The sequence below is a fragment of the Phocoena sinus genome, chromosome 9 (genome assembly GCF_008692025.1).
Source record: "Phocoena sinus isolate mPhoSin1 chromosome 9, mPhoSin1.pri, whole genome shotgun sequence".
Classification (NCBI taxonomy): Eukaryota; Metazoa; Chordata; class Mammalia; order Artiodactyla; family Phocoenidae; genus Phocoena; species Phocoena sinus.
The window spans coordinates 44,614,302-44,631,043 of record NC_045771.1 but is presented as its reverse complement, the minus strand read 5'-3'; the positions used below and the strand labels follow the sequence as shown (position 1 = coordinate 44,631,043).

Below are 16,742 nucleotides of genomic sequence, written 5' to 3'. Positions count from 1 at the left end.
TTCACAGCATACGCATAAAGAAAATCTCAGAAAGAAAGGAGTGCTAGAGAGTGTAGAATGTTTGAAAAAATAATGGCCAAAAAACTTCCCCAATTTGATGAAAAACATTAATCTACAAATCCATGAAGCTCAATGAACTCCAAGTAGAATGAGTTCAAAGAGATCCATCATAGGCAAACTGTTAAAAAGCGAAAGATAACAAGAAAATTTTAAAAGCAATGAAAGAAAAACAACTCATCATATATAAGCAATTCTCAATGAGATTATCAGATGACTTCTTATCACAAACCATGGAGACCAGAAGGCAGTAGAATAACATATTCAAAGTGCTGAAAGAAAGACTATTAAGCAAGAATCCTACAGCCAGCAAAATTATTCTTCAGAAATAAAAGGGAACTTAAAGTTCAGATAAACAAAATCTGAAAATTTATTGCTAATGGACTTGCCTTACAAAAAATAACAAAGCTGAAATGATGAAAGGATACTAGGCAGTTACTCAAATCCACATGAAATACACAGCACCAATAAAGGTAACTACAAACATAATTATAAAAGACAGTATAAATACATTTATTGTAATTCTTTTATTCTCCTATCTCATTTTAAAACAACTACATAGAGAAATAATTATAAAACAGTGATGATGAGCTTATATAAAAATGTAATTTGTATGACAATATTATCACAAAGGAGGGGGAGAGAATGGAGCTGTATAGGAACAAAGTTTCTGTATTCTATTGAAATTACATTAGCATTAATCTGAATGAAAATCAAAAGGCAGGTATTGGCAGAATGGATAAAAAAATGTTTTCCAAGTACAACAAACTTTAGATTCAAAGACAAAATTAAACTGAAAGTAAGAGGATGAAAAGAGATACAAATAAAGCAGTGTTTACAGGAAATTTATAGCTTTAAATACCAACATTAGAAAAGAACAAAGATCTCAAATAAATAATCTAAAGTTCAGTTTAAAAATCTAACAGAAAGAGAGCTGGAGTGGCTATACTAATATTAGAGAAAACAGACTCAAAGGCAAAAATTGTTACAAGAGACAAATATTGACATTTTATAATGATATAAGGGTCAATCCATCAAGAGGATATAACACTTATAAACATATATGCACCTAACAACAAAGTTCCAAATAGATGCAGCACAAATGGACAGAACTGAAGGGAAAACTAGATAATGCAACAATAATAATTAGAGACTTCAATATTCCACAATGCACAAAACAACTAGAGAGAATATCAACAATGAAATAGAAGACTTCAACAATACTATAAACCAACTAGACCTCACAGATATCTGTAGAACATCTGACCACCCCAAAAGAACAGAATACATTTATTTGAATCCCACATGGAACATTATCCAGAATAGAGCATAGGCTAGGCTATAAAACAAGAATTAATAAATTTAAAAGGATTCAAACCAGGACTTCCCTGGTGGCGCAGTGGTTAAGACTCCGCACTCCCAATTCAGGGGGCCCGGGTTCGATCCCTGGTCAGGGAACTAGATCCCACATGCATGCCACAACTAAGGAGCCTGCAAGTCGCAACTAAGGAGACCACGTGCTGCAACTAAGGAGCACACATGCCGCAACTAAAGGAGCTGGTGAGCCACAACTAAGGAGCCCACCTGCCGCAAATAAAACCCAGAACAACCAAATAAGTAAATAAAATACTTAAAAATAAAATAAAATAAGGATTCAAACCATACAAAGTATGTTTTCCAACCACAAAGAAGACAAATTAGAAAGCAATGATAGTAGGAAACTTTGGGAATCTACAAATATGTAGAAATCAAACAACACATTTCTAAACAATCCATGGGTCAAAGAAGAAATTTCAAGGAAAATTAGCAAGTATTTTGATTTGAACGAAAATTAAACATAACATATGAGATGCAGATAAAGCAGTGCTTAGAGGGAAATGTAGAGCTTTAAATGCCTATATTAGAAAAGAATGAAGCTCTCAAATCAATAATCACAGGTTCAATAAAAAAATCCAGAAAACAAAGAGGGACCCAAACCAAAGGCAAGCAGAAGGAGGAAATAATAATAATGAACTACTGGCATTACTGGCATGTGCTATGCCATAGATGAACCTCAAAAATATTATGCTTAAAGAAAGAAGCCAGGGGCTTCATGAGGCAATGAAGATCCCGCATGCGGCAACGAAGATCCTGGGTGCTGCAACTAAGACCCAGCACAGCCAAATAAATAAATAAATATTTTTTAAAAATACTAAATGCTGGGCTTCCCTGGTGGTGCAGTGGTTGGGAGTACGCCTGCCGAGGCAGCGGACGTGAGTTCGTGCCCCGGTCCGGGAAGATCCCACATGCCGCAAAGCGGCTGGGCCTGTGAGCCATGGCCAATGAGCCTGCGCTTCCGGAGCCTGTGCTCCGCAACAGGAGAGGCCACAACAGTGAGAGGCCCGTGTACCGCCAAAAAAAAAAAAAAAAAAAAAAACTAAATGCTACATGAAGAGCAGACACCAGAAAATTGAATTCTAAGCCACCAGAGGGGAGAACGGAGAATCAGCTCAATTTCTATTTGCAGCACCTCCAAAGAGCTTAGGAATTGAGCTCTGAGCACCAGATACCTCTGAAAGTAAAGGTAAAGGAGGAGCTGAAATAAGGAGGATTGATGAAAAGTTCAAGGGCAACTCTTACTAGCCCTGGTGGAAGGAAGTTTATTGTCTGAAAAAGGTAAAGCATAGATCTCTGGCAAAATGACATCAGATACATGTGAAGGCAAGGTGCCACAGTAAATACAGAAGATTACATGAACAAATAAAAAGTAAGTGGCAAGATTTCCCAACCTTCTTGCTCCAATAAGATCCCACAACACTAGCAGCTTGGCCTTCACCCTCCGTGGAGGAGCCTTCTTCTCTAGGAAAATATAACTCACCCCAAGAAGAAAAACCTACAGGTACTGACCTCACAAGTTCCCAATTCACCGGACTAGAAAGATTACCCGCCAGTGAAACTCAGCAAGCCCCACTCACACACTTAGAGCTCCTAATCAACTTTTTATCTCCCAATGATGAGCAATAACTGTGGTTGCCAGTCTCAAAGATGGACCCCAAAATCCCTGACTTCTAAAAAGCATGCCCTCATGTATTCCCTGCCACCCTGAATAAGGCTAACTGCTGTAACCTAGGTACTGGAAAAAGGATGATGTGTGAATGGAGGCAAAGAGACTGCAAACTGCTATTTTAATTATGTGTGTGAAGAATCTTTGTACCAACAATGTCTTTAAAGGCAGCAGTACCCCTTCTTCAAATGCCGTCTTACGCTGGATGAAGATGCTGCTGCTCTGGTGCGGTGGAGGGTGTGCACACAGAGCTCTACCTGTTCCAGACCCATCCTCTGTGGCCCAGAGCTCCTCACAGGTTACCTGGATAAAACCTCAACACCTCTGATGAGGATGACTGACTGAGGCGAGACCCAAGGGACCACCCTCCAATGCATCCCTTGTCCCCCATGGCATTTCTATATGCAATATCCTTTCTGTTACAGGAATATTACTGAAGCGTATACTCCGCAGGCAGCTACGGCCCTGTGGAAGACCACTGCCCTTACAGCCAGAAGCCCTGGAGTCTAGGCACTGCACTGCCTCTTACCCCAGAACACTTAATAACATATGCAAGGCGGCTTCCTCATCTATAGCACAGAGATCATGCCCTGACTTTAGCAGGGCTGTGGTGAGAATGAACTAAAAGAAGTGAACTCGTTTGTAAACAGTGGTCTATAACTTGCATGTATTGAGGGTGTTACTTGAAACCCTTCCACACTCACACTGCATGACTCTGACTTCTTTCCCCAGTGGCATCCAAAGTCCTTTGGTTGGTGCGTGGGCCAGAAATTCCCTGGCATGTTCACTGCCTGGGACATCTGGTATACAGTCTTCTGGCTTAGTCTCATCCTCCTGAAAAAGGAAACTGTGTAAGCTGTGCGGCAAAAAAGCACAGGAACTCTCTCCCACCTGTCTGAGAACACAGCCCTGCCTAGCTTTCTCATGGGCTGGAGATCCCAATGTCATCATAAATTATCCTCTGAAGAGCTAGAAAGAAAGACAAATCATAACTGACAGAAAAAACGGAAGTAACTATACTAGAAGAGCTAGCTATACCATGAAAACAAAGTAGCTGTTCTTAGAGAAGAGTTATAGTGTTTACATAGGATTGATCTGTGAGCTCCAAATTCTGATTCTAGATCACAAAAATTAGATTCTAAGATCACAAAAAGTTTTCTGCTAACTTAAAAGCTTTGTGGAATGAGGCAGAATATAGAGTTAAACAAGTAAGGTTTCCTGGAATAATAAGAACAATGTGTTAGAGTAAAATAGATTATTAGACCTTGAAGGCCACTGTCATGTTTTATAATCTCATACACGCCGTATTTGTGAGATGTATTTTCATTACCAAATAACTGCACTATATAATTAAGGTGCTGTTTTTTTACCTCATGATTTTTTCAAGTTTCCACGAATATTAAATTTATAATGGAAGAATGTTTTCTAAAAATCTTTTTTTTAAGTTGAAAGTTACCAAAAAGAAAAGGTTACTTTGGCCTTAAGTCCTCTAAGTCTCGCTCCTGCAGAAAGACACTGACACTGTGGCCAGGGTGCTGGAGGAGGGACTCCTGCAACAGGTAGGGCTGGACTGGATGAGCTTCACGTCTCCTCAGAGTCCAGTGTTCTCTGAGCCGATGACATTCAAGAAATCAGCACGGGGGGGGGGGGGGCGGTCAGAGAAGGAACATGGGGCAGGAGAGCTTTGAGGAGATGCAGTCACAGTGAGACAGAAAGAATGGGAGTGAGTGCTGAGGAACACTCGGGGGGCCTGCAGTGGTTTCTTAGGGGACAGACACAAGGCTGATTAAATTTCTGCAAAGGCACAGGCTGTGACAAAGCCCAAAGTGCATGAACCGACTGCCATCTGCAGGGAAGACACAGAACTATCATAAAAGGAGGTTCAAACCTTATGCAGCTGTTTTTCTTAAGTGACTGAGTCTGAGCACTGAGTCAAATCTGTCTCAGAGAAAAACCAAAAGTACAAACTTCACACTGACCTTGATAAGTCCAGGAGGAGGTTTTTCATAACTAGAAAGGAAGAAAACACCAGTCATGAACCATGTTCATAGGAATGTAACACATCTCAATCAGCAAAAGGCAACTGCAGACCAAAATGAAAAGACTTTTTTTTTTTAGAAAAAACTTAAAACTACATTATAACTAAAACAGTTAATAAAATATGCCCAGCAGTCAGAAGTCCTATATAAATAAACTGATGCTATACCACATCCTGTTCGATGTCAAACTTAAATTCACTGAAATCGTAACTTGGTGTCTTGGCACAGCGATTTTATTTTTGGAAGAAGGGAAAGCAAGAGATTGCAGCAAGAAGCCCGTACACCGCAATGAAGAGTAGCCCCCGCTCACCGCAACTAGAGAAAGCCTGCACACAGCAACGAAGACCCAACGCAGCCAAAAAAAAAAAAGTTATAACAATGTTAACACTGACATTGATTAGGAAAGTTATTATGATGGTGCTATATTAGAAGTATGGAAACAAGAAGGGCAAGTAAGAGAACTAAATCTTTATCTACTATGACAAGAAGTTAACAGATGTCTAAAATTGTTGAGTCAACAAAACCAGTTGTAAGCATATAACTTAGAAATGTGCAGTTAAATCCAAGAAATAAAAACTAAAAGAGTCTGCACATGGAAGGCTTGGCCTTGTTAGGAGGGAAGGGGGTGGAGGCCTGTGCAGGTTACTCTGGGGGGTAAATGATGAGTTGGACAGCCCAGCGCTATTTTTGGTAGCATTTTTAGTACTATTTGAGTTTTAAGCTATATACAAGTATTACTCCGGTATGAATTAAACTTAATTAAAATCAAACAAAACCCTGAACTAGAAAAAGCAAATATGTCCATAGCCTAGCCAGTTCCAAATCTGTGAAACTGGAAAAATCCCACTGGTCTGAGAATCACACTGCTGAATTCTGCTCTAATTCTGTTGGCTAACCAGGTCAGGGGCTTAACCACTGAGCCTCCATTTTCTCATCTACAAAACGTTATCATCTTTCTCTTGTCTGTGAAAAAGCTCTGTGAGCTATAAAATAAACACATAGTATTAACCACCACCTGGCATCCTACAGTTAAAGATACAGAGGGCTGGTGGGGCTAAGCCCTGCCTGAGCCCAGAGTGCCTTGAACACGCCAGGACTGTGGATGCCAGCAATGCAGAACCTGTATCCAAACCACGGCCCACTGAGGTGAAATTCAGCTCAAGAGCCACACTGAAAAGAGCAGGCCAGGCTCCAAGGAAGCATGCACTTTGTATCAAAGCTCCCAGAAGGTTAATGAGGGCCTTTCCTTACACGACTGTCTCAGCAATCATGAGAAGGTAGGTAATGAGAAGTGCCTGAAACAGAAATAATTCAGATAACTCAGTGAACACCAAACTTAGTAAAGTCAGACTTCTAAAGCTGATTACAGAACGACAGAAACACAGAAAAGAGCCGCAAGGGTCATTAATCCAACCTTCCACCTGATGTTTAAATCTCCTTTACAACCAACCCTTCTCTCAGGCGTTATCTGGACTCTCTCCCGGGTAGCTGGGGGAGTACAGTGCCTCCTAGGTCAGGCCACGCTGACCAGCAAGAATCTATGACTCCGGTCCTAATTCTTCTTGTTGAGCTGGAACTGGCCTCTTTGTAGCTTCCACCCTTAACCCTGGTAAAAAAAATCCTGGGGACGAGAGAGAAGTCCACGCTCTCTTCTACCTGACAGCTCCTCCCGAAGAGTCAGGGACCAGGCCCTCACCCCACGTTTATTCTTCCCTTCCTCACCGCGCACTCATGTTACGGGACTGGGCTTTTTCCTCCCTAGTTAACAGCACTAGATGAAAAGAATGGGGATTTTACCCAGTTCAGAGCGAGCCCCTTGAACTGAAAAATGGGAAAGGACCCAAGGGCGCAGCCGCACTTCTCCCGTATTCAAATCCTGACGGACACCGACGTCGCGGCACGAGGAATAAAACCGTCGTTTCCGGCGGAGAAGCGCCCGCCCGCCGCCGCCTCGCGCGCCCGGGACGAGCCTGGGGATGGAGCCTCCCGCCTCTTCCTCCAAAGGCTGAGAGTCCAGCGTCCCGCAGCCCGGAATCAAATCCCGCACCCGGCTCGCTGGGGACGGGCCCACCTGTCCACTCGCAGGTCTCCAACCCCGGGCGGGCCCCGCCGCGCGACCCCGGGCCCCGACCCCATTCCTCGCATTAGTCGGGGGCGGGTGTGACGGACTCACAAGGACTCCAGGTGCTTGAGCCGCTGCAGCTGCCGCGCGTCGTGCCGCCGCCGGCTCTGTTCCCGGCGTCGCTGCAGCTCTTGCTCTGGAGGCTCCCGCGGCCGCCGCGCGCCCCCGGTCCCCGAGTCGTCGCGCCCGAGCCGGGACGACATTGCAGCCCCACGCCGAGCCGCGAAGACCGCACTTCCTCCGCTCCGCGCCCGCCCGGCCCCGCTGCGCCCCCTCTCGCCACCACTCCGCGGCCCGCCGGGCCGGGCCCAACGTCCCGGCTGAGGCCGCCAGTGCCCCGCCTCCCGACAGGCCAGCCAGACTGCCTCCGCAAGTCCGCAATCTGAGCGCCCTAACCGTGCTGCGGAGTCAGCGGGTGCCGCAGAGTCAGCGGGTGCCGCAGGCCGGAGCGCGCTCCACTGGCGGCGGCCAGGAGCCCCGGCGCTGAGGATGCTGCGGAGGGAGCCAGATCTTTCCCTTGGTTTTCTTGAAGTATTCCCTCCTGAAGCCTTCAGGGATGTAAGCTGTTCAGTTGCATAGAAGCCACCATGCTAAGAGAAAGCCCAAGCTAACAAATGGGGAGAGATCACGTGAAGAGGCCCTGAGACAATAAAAAAAGGGATGTCAGGTCAGACCCCACTGCCTAACCACACCCTACCCCTGGTCAGATGACTCCTTGGTGCAAGCCAAAGATAAATCTTAAGGGGCTCACGTCAACCAAGAATTGCTCCTGTCCTCCTGGGGAGGCTTTGTTTGCCGGCCAAGTTATGTGCTTAAAGTAAAAGAAGATGGAAGAAGGAAAAAAGAAAAAAGAAAAGACAACAAACATTATCTAACCACAACCAGTGACCTTATGGCATGCAAGCAAATAATCTGAAAACTTTAGTATATACTTATATGCAGAAAGCAATTGTGTTGGATTTTTCTCACTTGCAGTTGAAAGAAGTCAATTCAAAGTCAGTTTGTCTAACATAGTGATTTGCTGTCTCAGCAAGAAGATCCAGGGATTGTTAATTCCATTTTAGCAAGTATTAGTCAAAATTCTTTTGAAAACAACAATGGACCAAAATCCAAATCAAACTGGACCAAAATCCAAATCAAACTGCTCTAAGAAAAAAAATTAAGTAATTTATGGGCTTACATATGTGAAATGTCGTGGGATGGAACTTCAGGAATGGCTGGATCTAGGGGCTGAAATGTTATAGTTAGCAATTTCAAAGCTTCACGTTCCTTTGTATTGCTTCATTCTTTGCAGTTTCTCCCATTGTGGGGGCAAAGATGGCCACTGGAATCCAAAGATGGCCAACAAATTAGCAGCCCCAGCTGGAAGAAACTTTCTCAGTTCCAATAAGAATTCCATGTATTATACTCATTGGCTTAGCAAGAGTCATGTACTTGTCATGGAAACAATCACTGTAGTCAAGGAGTTGCAGAACACTGACTGCTCGTGCCTATGTTACATGTCCACCCTAAATCCGAGGGGTGGATCAGCTTTATCCAAGCCATATAGACTAAGAGAGGGGGAGGGGTTGTTCCTCAAAGCAAAATCCAGGTGCTATTAACAGAGGAAAAGAGAGAGACAGGAAGAAAAAGAAGAGGAGGAGGAAGGAGAAGAGAAGAGCAATATTGGGCAGGGAAAAATAACAGGTGTACAGTTAAGTAGTCTGACAGCCTCACCCAGTACCACATCCTGAGCTGCATTCTAGGCATCTCTCTTTGATGATTACCCTGTTAGAGCTTATAAAGCAGTGAAAATTCTTTTTTTAAAATTTTTTTATTGGAGTATAATTGCTTTACAATGTTGTGTTAGTTTCTGCTGCACAGCGAAGTGAATCAGCCATACGGATACACACATCCCCTCCCTCTTGGACCTCCCTCCCCTCCCCATCCCACCCAACTAGGCCATGACAGAGCACCGAGCTGAGCTCCCTGTGCTGTACAGCAGGTTCCCACTAGCTATCTATTTTAAACATGGTAGTATATTTATGTCAAATCTAATCTCCCAGTTCATCCCACCCTCCCCTTCCCCCCATGTCCATACGTCTGTTCTCTACATCTGCCTTTCTATTCCTGCCCTGCAAATAGGTTCATCTGTACCATTTTTCTAGATTCCACATATATGAATTAACATACAATATTTGTTTAGTGAAAATTCTTTTGCTGCTATAGCCACCTGTTTATGTGAGCTTGGGTTCTTTATGTATTTTGGCACCAGATTGAGAACTTTCCTGGTCACCGATCCAGGATGATATGCAAGGTGTTGTGGTCACTCCACAGAAGTATGCTGGACCCTCCTCCACCCCAAATCGGTTTGCTGTTAAGACTGATGATGCCACATATGCACCGAGAGGGTAGGGAGAAATTTATTATTCACGTATTGAGGCTTTCTGGGAGAGCAGGTCAGGCACCTAAGACAGTTCAAAAATAGCTTCAGCAAAGGAAAGGTGAGTGACCCTGAGTTTTATTATGTTTAGGAGGTAGAACCTGGGTGAATACTCCTGCACACAGGCCAAGGCTTTGTGGGGTTTGAACTTTCCTCTGGTGCCAAGGGAAGGAGTGTGTAGGCTTTCTTATCAGCTTGTCCACAGGTGGGGAGGAAGTGGAAAGTGGAGGCGGGGCTTGAAGGGTGACAGTGGTCAACATAAAAAAATGGAGTCAGATTCTTTATGACCCAGGGCCATCTTTCAAATTCAGCCCCATTTTCTGATTGTGATAAACTCAATGTAGTGACATCTAGTAAGCAGTTAGACAAACAGGAATTCTGTCTCTGGTGGTTATGATTCTGAATCATTCTTCTTACCCATCACCCTTTCTTTATGCCTATAGCATCTGGAGGGGTGTGCAGGTACAGCTCCTTTCCAGAAAGAAAGAGTAAAGTGATTATTACCCAACTGTGAATACACATGGAGTCACCCTTCACTTTCTACCCAGGCGCCTAGCCCAGGTGAGTGAGAGATGCCTTCTTTGTCCTCCCTCTGTGTTCTATCCTCTGCTTCAGTCTTTTCTACCCCTCTGCTTCATCCTAAGATAGCAGATTCACTCTCAAGGCCAGCCAAAGGGCCTTGGTGTTGGCCTAATTGTAGAGGGGTGGCTGCAGCTAGTCCTGACTCTGTGTTACTGGATAGGTTTGAAGCCTTTCTGAATGAAACAATTTTAAAAAGACTAGATTTTCTTCTTCTTCCCCCCTCCTCAACCGCCTGACCAGGGATGTAACCCAGGCCCCCTGCAGTAGAAGCATGGAGTCCTAACCACTGGACCACCAGGGAATTCCCCGAAATGACTAGATTTTTCTCCTGCTTATATGTATTTTTTTAATTAATTAATTTAATTTCTTTATTTTTGGCTATGTTGGGTCTTTGTTGCTGCGTGCGGGCTTTCTCTAGTTGCGGTGAGCAGGGGCTACTCTTCATTGTGGTGTGCAGGCTTCTCATTGTGGTGGCTTCTCTTGTTGCAGAGCTCGGGCTCTAGGCGCGTGGGCTCCAGTAGTTGTGGCTCACAGGCTCAGTAGTTGTAGCTCACGGGCTCTAGAGCACGGGCTCAGTATTTGTGGCGCAGGGGCTTAGTTGCTCCGCGGCATGTGGGATCTTCCTGGACCAGGGCTCGAACCCATGTCCCCTGCATTGGCCGGTGGATTCTTAACCACTGCGCCACCAGGGAAGGCCGATCCTGCTTATCTTGACCAGCTTTTGCAGCATAGCTTTGATGCCATTGTTTTGCTCACAAGGTGTTTTTTAAAACTAGTTCTTAACTTACCAGTGACCTTTTCCCCACTGGGAAGATGGAGGAAGGAAAAAAATGAGTAGAAGGGAAAGATCACATCCTATTACATACTAATGAATCATGGCTAGATTAGAGGGTAGACTGCAGAATCTGTCTCCCCCCCTTCCCCCCTGCTAAACACCAGGCTTCAAAGAATTCTGGTCAAGTAGTCACTAAGCTCCCAAGGGTCCATGTCCACAGCTCTCTGCAGCACAGTGGAAACATTTGAGAAATGCCGTATTATTATTTCTAATAATTTAAACTGGTATTCTATTTAGTAACCAGTAGGATTAGAGGAAAAATTGCAGACAATGTGTTTTACTTGATGCTTGGAGGGAAAAGGGGAGACATCTAACGTAATTGACAAAACCTGTTGGTTGACAAACCAATTGCCATTCCTCCTTCGCTTCCCTGCTCACAGCACTCTGGTTTTGTTCAGGAAGCTTAGGGAGCCATCTACTTCAGAGGAGGCTCTCCTTGCTCTCTGGAGATGAATCTTGATTAGTCTTAAACCAATCGTAGTGATCCTATTTCTCTTCCACTGATAGGTTAGCAATGGGCATGGGATAGTTTCAGTCAATGAAACATGAGGGGAGGTCTGTAGGAGGGAGACTTTCTGGAAATGCTTGTTCTTAATAAAGGATACTTGGAAAGATAAAAGATCCCTTTTGTGCCTCAGGGTGGTGCTCCCTGCATGTGGTAGCTGGATCTGGGGGAGCCATGTTGGAATCTTGAGGGGGAGCAGTGAACCCCCTGAGGAGGACAGGAGAAGACACCTGAGCCCTTGAGGGTGTTCTAGAGACACTTTATTAACCACACCTGCAGCTGCTTCCCATCCAGACTTTCTCTTCTGAGAGATAGTATACATCTTTATGGGTTAAGTGATTTTTGAGTTGGGTCTTCTCTCACTCATAGATAAATGCGATTCCTTACATTTACACAGTACTTTGCAGATTTCCATCCCTCATAAATTGCTTCCCTTGATCCTCCTAGAAACTCTATGGAGGTAGGCAAAACATCTTACAAATAAGGAAATTGAGGTTCAGAGAGTAGGGGCATGAGTGGCCCTACAACCAGGGTGGTCTGATTTCTAGTCCAGGGTTTTTCATCAAACCACATGGTGACTCCAGGTGTGTTGTCAAATACTGAAGGTGGGAGAATTTCTTGGAAACTCTTGGGGAGGGAGAGAACACACTGCTGGAAACATTTCTCCTACTTCACTTTTGCCTCAGGTCAACTCAGATGAATTTTGCGGGCGGGGCGGGGGGGGGTGTTTTTCTTAATACTGGCCTTTTCTTTATCCCCAACTCAGTGTGTGCCAAGCTGAAGTTAATAGCTTACAAAGCTTAGCCTCCAGGGTTTACTGCTCTTGGAAGATCTGATTCATGCATGAGTCCTTCTTTATTTCAGGCTCAATGAAAACTGGAATTCTTTCTTTAGTGCCCTACTTTACTTGACGGACTATGTTTGTAATTTTTCCGCTAACTTCCTGTATAGAGGTGGATAGAAAGAACCTAGTTCTCTGACGTTCATTCAGACCAATCCTGTTTCAGGTCCCCCTTCGCTTCCTTCTCCATGTTGTTCCATGCCTCCATCCTGGCCTCAGACCTTTTGGATGTTTCTCCTATTATGTCCTTGCCTCTGACTATGTCACGTTCTCTTGTTCCTTGGCTCTCTGTTCTCTCACTGATTCTCCTCTTCTATGTTTCCCTTCTTGCTTTCTCTCTCACTTCTCTCCCCGCTCCTTTAAAAAAATTCCAGTACCTTTCCCTTATTTCTGGTTCCTGTCTCTTACCTGCTCACCTCTTCCCCCCATCTTTACCTTTCTAAGCTTTTAGTCTACTGTTGACTCTTCTTGACTGGATTTACAGTTTTTAGACTTGACAAGTCCTCACAAAGTCACCCGCAGAAGTTTAATGGAAATCCTTATTTTAAAATCTCAGCTTGATTTTAATTAGTTCTTATGATAATGTCAGTAATGCCAAGAGGTAAATTTTCTCTTTGGTAAATTGCTACAGAAATCCAATTCAAAGAATGTCTGTTAGGATTTAGAGAGACATTATAGAGCACACATACTATGTGATCAGATAATTAACATTTTAAAAGAAATAACAAGGGAATTCCCTGGTGGTCCAGTGGTTAGAACTCAGTGCTTTCACTGCCGTGGGCCTGAGTTCAATCCCTGGCTGTTCAGCGTGGCCAATAAATAAATAAATAAAATAAAAGGAATGACAAGAAATCAAACCACTTGGAAGCACTACAAGGCAAAATGGAAGTGGCGGTCACTACCTGGCCTGTTTCTTCCTACATCTGTCTTCTTTTCCATTCTGGAATGTCTTCTCTCTCACAGGATCATAGGATTTTAGAATTGGAAGAAGTCTTAGAAATCAACCACTTCATTTTACAGATGAAGAAACCGAGGCCCAGAAGGTGGCATGCGTTGCCCACAGTCACAGTAAGGGAGTGGAAGATTACTGACTGGAACCAGGTTGACTTTTTTGTTTGTTTGTTTCTGTTTAAAACCTGACATTGTTATTAAAAACCATAAAGAACTACTGAAAAGTACATAGAAGGAAGAAAATGATCACCCCAAATTCAACCACCTATAAATAACCAGTGTTAGGATGAATTGTATTAATAGGTTTTCTATTTCAATAGAATAAGCTCTATTAGGAATAATGAACATTTCTTTAGTGCTATGTGTAGTTTCTCATTAGATCCTGCATCTAATAAAATCTATAATAATCTAATAATTATCATTTTTTTTAAATTAGTACGTTTTATCTTCATCTTACAGAGGACACAGACAATTTGCAGGTCACCTAAATATTCCGCATAATTGTGTTTTTTTCTTTAATAAGTTGTTGGATTCAATTTAGTTACAATTTATTAATATTTTTGCATTTCTAGTTATAAATTAGGTTGGCGCCCACATTCTCTCTCTCTTGCTATCTTTGCCGGGTTTTGGTATTGGTATTGTTTGCTTCCAAAACGAGTTGAGAAACCTTTGGTGATTTGCTTTCACTAGTCCAAAGTTTCAATAAATGAGAACAACCAATTCTAAGCTAAGAATGCATTAAACTACTCTAATGAATTTCCCGCAGCATCTGAGTCTCTAATGTGGGGTCTTAACCGGCTTAGTCATGCGGGTGGGACCATGTGGGATGTTTGCTATTAAGTAGCACTCACAGGTAGCCACTTAAAACTTTCCTCTGGACAACGGTCCGGGGAGTCTCACAATTCATGTCTCCCCCTTTCTCTGAGTATTAAAAGAAAATCCTGGAAGAAAATCTTGAAGACGGTTTCAGTCATTTTCAACGTAGAATCCAGCCTTGAAGCTAATTAAAAAAAAAAAAAAGTTTTCCTCCCTCCCCAAAGCAGCAAGGGGTAATTGGATCCGCGGCCAAGTAGAAGCCTCTGGTGGCACTAAATCCGGAGAGTCTCTAGCGACAGGCAGAGACCAGCGGATTTGCCTGGGTAGTAACAGTTTTTCCCTCCCAACTTTGGGCCGAAGCCCAGTCCCGAGGAGTTCACGGTTTCTCCCTTGGGGACGGGTCCCCTTTGAACTCGCCAGCCAAAGAAGGCCCGCCTCTTCCCCGGGCGGGCCAGCCCACCGGACCCTGCGGGCCCAGGCGTCTCAGGGCGCAGCAGGCGGGTCCTGGCGCACGGCCGCGGCTCCTCCCCTCCCTCGGATGTGGCCTGGGGGCGGGGGGCGGGAGAGAGGGGGTGGTTGCTGCTGCCCGGGGAGGGCTGGGAGTCTTTTCCACGTTTGCAAACGCCGCCGCACGCCCAGGCCCGACTCGCGCCGCCCGAGCTCAGCGCGCCTCTCCAGCTCCGCGCCGCGACCCCCTTTCCTCGCTGCCCGCGATGGCGATCAGGGCCCGGGGTTGGCGGCCCCCGCCGCCGCCGCTCCTCCTGCTGCTGCTCTGGGTGACCGGGCAGGCGGCGCCCGTGGCGGGCCTGGGGCTGGGCTCCGACACGGAGCTGCAGATCGAGCGGCGCTTCGTGCCCGACGAGTGTCCCCGCACCGTGCGCAGCGGCGACTTCGTGCGCTACCACTACGTGGGAATGTTCCCAGACGGCCAGAAGTTCGACTCCAGGTACCTTGCACGACGTGCCGGCCCGACCTCCGAGGCTGCAGCGCCCGCTCTCCCAGCTTCCCTGTCTCCGGACAGGCCTTTCCCTCCCGACGGACCTCCCCCAGCTCCGCCCCGCGCTCCTCCCTCTCCCTCTTCCCACCCCAAAGCTTCCCAGACCCTTCATCCCTTCAGCCTGGAGTGCTGGGGGCTGGGAGCTGGGGGTGGGGGTGGGGGTGGGGGTGGGGTGCCGCGAGTTTCCCGGCCCCTTTGCTTCCCTGGTCAGCGGGAATCTTGATAGGACCTGCGCAGCAACTGGGTCGGGACAGATCACGCCCTCCCTCTCCACCCTGCGCATGAACACAGGCGAAATGGGTGTAAAGTCGTCAGCCCGCGAGCAGACACCAAGAGCAAATGTGTTACTGTTCCTTCGGGCAAGGCCCTTGAGTGTCTAGTCAGACATGCCTCTCGAAGGTGATAAAGATGATTTTGACGAAGGTGATGATAGCAGCCGCTAACATATATGAAGCTATTACAGTGTGCCAGGGTAGTTCTAAGTGCCTTCCATATAACGAACTCATTTAATTCTTAATTCTCTGAGGTAGGAACTATCATTACCCTCATTTTGCCAGTGAGGGAACTTAAGGCCATTGAGGCTAAGAAGCTTGTTTAAAGCGGAATCATTTTGAAACCCAGACAATCCAAGTCCAGGATTGTGCCTGTTAACTACTGCCCTTCCTTTACTGCCTTACCAAAAACTCCCTGGGCAAGAGGTAATCCAGAGCAAGTCACTCAGCTTTGATACGGGGCCGTGCACCTTGTCCACAATTTCAGCCCTAAACTCTGCCCCAAGATCACAACACCTCTCCCAAATTCTCTTCAGTTTAGCTTTAGGGTTGACAAGGCCTCTTCGCCTCCAGCTCCAGGCTGCTCTCCTTCCCAAGACTTTGTTATAATCCTAGGTCTGTGCCCTATAATCTCTTAAGTGAATCATCAGACTAAGTAAAGAGAAATGTTTGTTGAGCATCTGTTTTGTGTTTGAGGCTGGGCTAGGCTTATTCCTGAAGTTATCTTTTAAAAAGTATTCTTAGCCTCTCTTGCCTTTTTTGAAATTCCAGACAAGGAGCCAATATAAAAAATCTGGTTAGTATGCCACATGGCACATAGCAAGTGCTGAGAAATAGTCATTCTCACTATTGTTTCAGTTGCTTCTTTTTTTAAAAAAAAGAACAGCTTTATTGAGATATAATTCACATTCCATACAATTCACCCATTTAAAGCATACAATTCATTATTTTTTAGTATATTCACAGAGTTGTGCAATCATCACAAGTCTCTAATTCCAGAACATTTTCATTGTTCCAAAAAAGAAATGCTGGATCCATTAACAGTCAGTCACTTCCCCTCCAGCTCTAAGTAACCACTAATCTACTTTCTGTCTCTTTATGGAATCATGCAGTTTGCAGCCTTTATGTCTGGCTTCTTTCATGTAGCATAATGTTTTCAAGGTTCATCGTGTTGTAGCATGTATCAGTACTTCATTCCTTTCTATGGCTGTATAATATTCCATACCGTACTTTGTTTATTCATTAGTTGGTGGACATTTG

General features: G+C 44.9%; 2 protein-coding genes across 9 annotated transcripts in view; one reads left to right on the top strand and one right to left on the bottom strand.

Annotated features, from left to right (window-relative positions):
- The window catches only part of KBTBD2 (kelch repeat and BTB domain containing 2), a 73,115-nt gene extending 63,966 nt beyond the window's left edge, over nt 1-9,149 (bottom strand). For 3 of the 5 annotated variants that reach the window (XR_004351347.1, XM_032642370.1, XM_032642369.1), the window contains exons 1-3: nt 7,313-9,149; nt 5,080-5,110; nt 3,805-3,934 (exon numbers count right to left, since the gene is read on the bottom strand). Coding sequence is in view for 2 of the 5 variants with exons in the window: in XM_032642370.1 (XP_032498261.1) it covers nt 3,805-3,934; nt 5,080-5,110; nt 7,313-7,464 (313 nt within the window). In the remaining 3 variants the exon portion in view is untranslated. The remainder of the gene's footprint in view (nt 1-3,804; nt 3,935-5,079; nt 5,111-7,312) is intronic. The other 2 variants (XM_032642364.1, XM_032642367.1) reach the window with 2 other exon arrangements.
- A 5,506-nt stretch (nt 9,150-14,655) lies between these two features.
- FKBP9 (FKBP prolyl isomerase 9) overlaps nt 14,656-16,742 on the top strand; it is a 50,878-nt gene continuing 48,791 nt past the window's right edge. For 2 of the 4 annotated variants that reach the window (XM_032642373.1, XM_032642372.1), the window contains exon 1: nt 14,801-15,159. In XM_032642373.1, the coding sequence (XP_032498264.1) occupies nt 14,927-15,159 (233 nt within the window). In that variant the 5' untranslated portion in view covers nt 14,801-14,926. Of the gene's footprint in view, nt 15,160-16,742 lie in introns of all 4 variants that reach the window. The other 2 variants (XM_032642374.1, XM_032642375.1) reach the window with 2 other exon arrangements.